General features: G+C 45.8%; 1 protein-coding gene across 5 annotated transcripts in view; it reads right to left on the bottom strand.

Moving 5' to 3' along the window:
* Positions 1 to 4,417, bottom strand: part of EIF2B3 (eukaryotic translation initiation factor 2B subunit gamma) — a 147,063-nt gene extending 142,646 nt beyond the window's left edge. Inside the window, exons 1-3 of one of the 5 annotated variants that reach the window (XM_045292128.1) lie at positions 3,759 to 4,039; positions 2,085 to 2,575; positions 1,385 to 1,541 (exon numbers count right to left, since the gene is read on the bottom strand). In XM_045292128.1, coding sequence (XP_045148063.1) covers positions 1,385 to 1,532 — 148 coding nt within the window. In that variant the 5' untranslated portion in view covers positions 1,533 to 1,541; positions 2,085 to 2,575; positions 3,759 to 4,039. Of the gene's footprint in view, positions 1 to 1,384; positions 1,542 to 2,084; positions 3,276 to 3,758; positions 4,040 to 4,346 lie in introns of those variants that run through there. The other 4 variants (XM_045292130.1, XM_045292129.1, XM_045292131.1 and 1 more) reach the window with 4 other exon arrangements.
* Between the last annotated feature and the right edge of the window lie 1,772 nt (positions 4,418 to 6,189).

The raw sequence follows: 6,189 nt of genomic DNA, 5'->3' as shown, positions 1-6,189 counted from the left end.
TTAAAAAAAAAAAAAGAAAGCTGATGGTGCCCAGCTATCAAAAGATATAGCGTGTGGGGTCTTAAAGGCTTGAAGATAAACAAGCGGCCATCTAGCTTAGAAGCAACAAAGCCCACATGGAAGAAGCACACCAGCCTGTGTGACCACAAGGTGTCGAAAGATCAGGTATCAGGCATCAAATAACAAAAAAATCATATCATTGTAAATAAGGTTGCGTGCAGAGTGGAGACCTAAAGCCCATCTGTAGGCAACTGGACACCCCCTTACTGAAGCATCTCGGGGACATGACGAGCCAGTCAGGTTGCAGTGTAGCAACGATGAAACATACGACTTTCCTCTAGTTCTTAAATGCTTCCTCTCCCACTATCATGATCCAAATTCTACTTTACAAATCTGGCTAGACCAGAGGATGTACACTGGTACAGATAGGAACTGGAAACAGGGAATCCAGGACAGATGATCCCTTCAGGACCAGTGGTGCAAGTGGCGATACTGGGAGGGTGGAGGGAAGGTGGAGTAGAAAGGGGGAACCAATTACAAGAATCTACATATAGCCTCCTCCCTGGGGGATGGGCAGCAGAGAAGAGGGTGGAGGGAGACGTTGGACAGTGTAACTTATGACAAAACTGTAATAATTTATGAATTATGAAGGGTTCATGAGGGAGGGGGGAGTGTGGAGGGAAGGGGAAAAACGAGGAGCTGATATTAAGGGCTCAAGTAGAAAGCAAATGTTTTGAGAATGATTATGGCAACAAATGCACAAATGTGTTTGACACACTGGATGTATGTATGGATTGTGATAAGAGGTGTATGAGCCCCCAATAAAATGATTTAAAAAAAAATTATTGTCTCAAAAACCCACTGGAGAACTTCTACCTCATCCTATTGGGTCCCTACAAGTCAGAACTGACTCGATAGCAGCAAATTTGTTTTTGGTTTGATGAAACACAGTAGCTGCTAACTCCAAGGTTCAGCAGTTCGAAACCATCAGCCACTCCTCAGGAAAAAAATGAGGCTTTCTGCTCCCATAAAGATCTACAGCTTGGAAATCTAAAGGGCAGTTCCACTCTGTCCAATACGGTTGCTATGAATCAGAACTATGATAGTGGATTTTTTTTTTTTGACAGTGGATTTTACAAAGTATTTAGATTACCAGTTTGCTCTTTTGACACCCTAGCACGTTCATCTTGGTCATTGAGAAACTAGCTCTATGACAGCAGTACTAAATGCTATCTTCTCACCTTCTTTCCCATATAGTATACTCTTAGGTTCATCATGAGTCCTAGTCTCCTCATTCATCTTCTTTCACCCTCATAATGCTAATAAATAACAGGGATCAAACACCCCAAAAGTTTTATAACAACATCTCATTTCCATAACTCACCTTCAAATCCAACACGCTCAAGCAGGTTCAATGGATACCAAATTAAGGGTTTATTCCCAACTGGAAGCAGCGGTTTGGGAATGCTGGAAGTCAGGTCTGTCATCCGAGATCCCCCTCCAACTGCCATTACAACTGCTTGAAATTCCATTTTTATAAGCTGTAAGCATGGGCGGGGAGGGGGGGGGGAAATACACGTAAAAATATGTTAACAAAAATCAAAGAACACAAAACTAAGCCAATTCTACTTAGTCACTGGTGCCATATCAAATATATCACTTCCAACTGTAGTAGCTGGAGTATAAAACACTCCTTAGCTGCAATGTAAACATTTCCTTTATATATTTTTATTCATTTTTTACATAAACCCTCAGCTACAGCCTAGGAAGTGAGGCTGGGAGTGGAGAATATGAAAGGAAAATAAAAACCAAAACCTAAGCTTTGCCCTTGAGTTTCTAATAATTAAATGGAGAAGACAAATTTTAGCAAATTACAACATATAAGACAGGGAACACTTTACAAAGGGATTTTGTGCTGACTATTCTCACTTCTATGGAGCATTCTGACATTTGCTTTTCTGGCAAGCCATTCAATATACTTCTCCAACAACATAATTCAAATGCATTAAATTGTCCTCCAGCCTTCCTTATTCATTGCCGACCTTTTGCATGCTTATGAGACAATTAAAAATACTAGAGTGTACCTCAGCGCTCAAAGTTATAACTTTGTTTTTCAACACTTGTAAAGAGGTATTTTGCAGCAGATTTGTCCAATGCAAAGTGCTATTTGATTGCTTAACTGTTACTTCCACGAGCAATTAACTGTAGATCCATGTAAAAATAATACTTGTGACAACTTCAGTATTGTCTCTGTTTATCCTGATGTTGCTCACTGGCCAGGTTATAAAGGTTTAAAAAATTATTATTATTATTTATGTTGAGGTGTAATCCATACTCAAAGCTGTAATCTTTGATATCTTCACAACTAAGTGCTTCATGGCTAGTTCACGTCCAGAACGCAAGGCTGTATTAGCTGTACACTGTAGATGATTATCCTTCTTCAAGTCCTAAAGCCATGCCATCTTCATAGAGTCCAGGTTCTCGGATAATTGCTCAGTATACAGAATGAATAAACAGGTGAAAGAATACAGCTGTGGCGCACACCTTTTCCGATGTTTAAGTCAAAACAAGAATGCTTGGGTAAAAGAAAAGGGTCATCAAGGCAGGAGAAACAGAAACACGGGTACTGAATCATGACATATCAAGTTCAGGAAAAGCAAGTACTGTAGTTAGGGAGAAGGGTGGGGCAAGGAAAGAGGTGGGCAGGACAGCCTGATGATTAGGTGCACAGCGCCTACAGCTAGAGTGCCTAAGTGTGAATTGCAGCTCTCCAATTTATTAGCTATGTGAACTAGGTCAAACTACCTAATTTTCAAGCTTCAGTTTTCTTCATTTATGATAATTACAGTTGCTGCTTCATGGATTTGTGAAGATTAAATGAGCTAATCTACATAAGGAACATAAAATAATGTTCACCACATGACAAGCACTATATAATTGCTCGATATGAAGCAGAAGGTAGACAGATCATGGTAAGTCGTAGCATTTGAACCATGCTGTTTCATAATTCTTGTTTCTTGGGATATCCTTCTCCTATGCCTAGTAATCATGTATTAAACTTTTACGAATCATTTCAAGATTCATCTTGCCTATAATGCTTTTCCTAACCCTTCCTTTCTCTTCCATCACTCCTTTCTCTTCCGTGCTTCCCACTCTACCACGTGCAGATCCTTTCAGCCCTCTAAGGCTTTAATGCACGTGTTTCTTTCCTTGAAGGTGAACAAACTACAAGCAAAACTCACTGTCAACATGTCAATTCCAACGCACAGCGATCCTAAAGGACAGAGTACAAATGCCCCTTTGGGTTTCTATGACTTTAAATATTTTTGTTTACTTTAAATCTTTATGTGAGCAGTCTCATCTTTTCCCCATGGAAAAATGCAACTCCCAGGAAGTCACTAGAGCTCCTCCTTGACGGTGAGGACTGCGTGTGTATTCCCAGACCGAACTAGCATAATGTCTGCCAGATGCGGGATCAATGTTGTGGAATGAAGAGTTGTGACCCTCACAACAACCCCATAGGAAGGCCAAGTTCAAACAGGGGCAGGCGCAGCCTTAGAACCCAAGTTCCTCAGCATGTGAGGTTCCTGCTCTCAGGGAAGGGAGAGTCTGTGGTTGGCTCGCAGGAACCCTGCTACCCATCACACTGGGTATATCGCGTCTATGCGGTGATGCCACTGCCAAGACTGGGGCGATGAGAATGCCGGCAGCGTCGTGCCGGCCCCCCAAGCTCTGGCTGGAGGGGGGTCCCACGGTACCTCCGACACTGCTCGGTCGCAGCGCTAACAGCCTTCTCCCGGCCTGGACGGAGCAGGCAGCACCGTGGGCTGCGTGAGGAAACAGATCTTCGTTTACCCCCCGGGATGTCAGTGCCTCGCCTTTGAAGAACGGAACAACACAAACAGAACACACGTGGTCGAGAGTCGGAGGGTCCCCAGAACGTGGGTGAACGAAGGACCGGAGGGCCCCGAAGTGGGAAGGTAAGAAGCTGCCCGGGGCGACTAGGATGGGGCTCGGCCGCGGGCACTTGGAGCCCTTCCCTTTCCCGAAACTCGAGTCTCCCTCTGGGGCGCGGCGCAGGAGAGTCGGGTTCGCGCCCGATCCCCTTCCACTTTGGGCACTGAGTCCCCTGAGCGGGTCGGGCAGGGGCCGGAGCCGGCGGGCAGGTGGGCGGCGTGGTTCTGGGGGACTCCGCAGGGCCAACCACATCGCTCCGGCCCAACGCGGCCCGGTTCGAGAGGCCCTCCGCCCTCGGAAGAAGCTGGGCCGGTCGGCTGTGCGGCACAGGTTCCCCCCCGCGCCAGCCGGCTAGCGAGCGGCCTGGCCACCCACATGGCAAGTTTTACCTCAGCTCCCGGCGCGCGGTAACCGCTGCCTGCGCTCCGCACGCTCCTCACGCCGCCACTGACAGGCCGAAGGCGCCGCCGCGCGATGGCCGAGCAGATCGATGGGACGCGCAGAGCAGGCCCTCGGAGGAAGGAAGAATGCCGAGCGATGGATGGCAGTGGAGCTGGGTGCGGACGGGGAAGGGGCGGGGCCTCCGAGGAATTGTGGCGAGCTGGCCCGGCCCGCGCGGAACACATTGAATGGTCTACCCACAGCAGGTCAGGAACCCAGAAAGAACAAGTTATAATCTCTGCCTTCAGAAAATTAACATTGTAGAACCTGACCCGGACTACCCGTGTTTGAAAAGAGAGCTTGTTGGGGTCTTCGATTGTAGGCTGGTCAATGAAGAAATCATCAAATGAGCTTGTACCCAAGGCTTCCTATCTACTTAACGGCTAGCATAACTACTCACATCAGTGTCTTGAACCAGAATATGCTGGTACAAAACATGCAACTGTAGCCATCAGAGGAGGGATCAGGAGTTGGTGACGGTCTCACTAAGTGACATTGAACAATGACTTGAAGTGGGTCAGATGAGCATCGTGGGGATGATAACGTCCCAAGGTAAGGAGGTGTTGTCGTTGTTAAGTGCCATCAAGTCAGTTCCAATCCATAGCTACACCTTGCACAACAGAATGAAACACTGCCTGGTCCTGCTCTATCCTCACAATTGTCCCTCTGCCTGAGTCCATTGTTGCAGTTAGTTACTGTGTCAATCCTTCTCCTTGGTGCGTTTCTCATTTTCTCTGCCTCCCCACCTTACCAGTATGATGTCTTTCTCCAGGGACTGGTCTTTCCTGACAACATGCTCAAGTCCATGGAAGACAGTCTTGATACTTAGCGCTAAGGAGCAGTCTGGCCATATTTCTTCCAAGATAAATGATTGTGGAATAGACCATCCGTTGCTCATATGTAAGTTCAGGTTAAAGCTGAAGAAAATCAAAACAAGTCCACGAGAGCCAAAATAGGACCTTGAGGCTATCCCACTTGAATTTTGAGAACACCTCAAGAACAGATTTGACACATTGAACACTAATGACAGAAGTAAAAGAAGTAGTCAGTACAAAAGCTCTGAAGTGAGATCGTGTGTTCAAAGAACTGCAAGAAGGCCAATGTGGTAATTACATAATCTGGTGTCAATTTGAGACTATTAAAAGCGAAGGGGTGGAGGTTAGCCTATCAATCAGATCGCAGCTTGATGACATTTGAAGGCGAGATAGAGATAAATAGCTCACTGAAGGACAAAAGCACTCTTGCTCTGCTTTGTCTCCCTTTGAGACATTTCTGTTGACAAGCCACAGGAAGACACACTGTTAGAGCCAGAGCCTTGGAGCCTTGGAGTCACATGGAGACCCACGCCAGCGCTGAGATGCTTCTACCACCACTGGATCCACAAGACATTCCACTCACTGGCCTGTAATCTTCCTGCATTTGGTGCCATTGCATGTGTTGCGTGAGTCTCAAGAGGAATTTGGAGACTGGCATTGGACATATGGGCTAATAAAGGACTTATGGACTTGGACTGGACTGGGCTGGGATGTTCTCTTAATATACAATTACTCTTTTATATAAAGCTCTTTATTACACAAATCTGAGTGTCTCTGGATTTGCTTCTCTAGTTAACCCAGACTAACAGCCAGTGTGGCGAAGGTGGACTAAGCCAAAGGAGGAATGAATACTTGCAGAGGAGGTATCAGAGACAAGGAGCAGAACAGAAGAATTCAAAGGGCAGCTCAAAAAGACAAAGTCAAATATTATAATGAAATATGCAAAGACAGAATTAGAAAACCAAAAAGGGAGAAC

Source organism: Echinops telfairi, unplaced genomic scaffold (assembly GCF_000313985.2).
Source record: "Echinops telfairi isolate 266 unplaced genomic scaffold, ASM31398v2 ScPeMD7_443;HRSCAF=831, whole genome shotgun sequence".
NCBI classification, from domain to species: Eukaryota; Metazoa; Chordata; class Mammalia; order Afrosoricida; family Tenrecidae; genus Echinops; species Echinops telfairi.
This window is presented reverse-complemented; position numbering and strand designations above follow the sequence as displayed.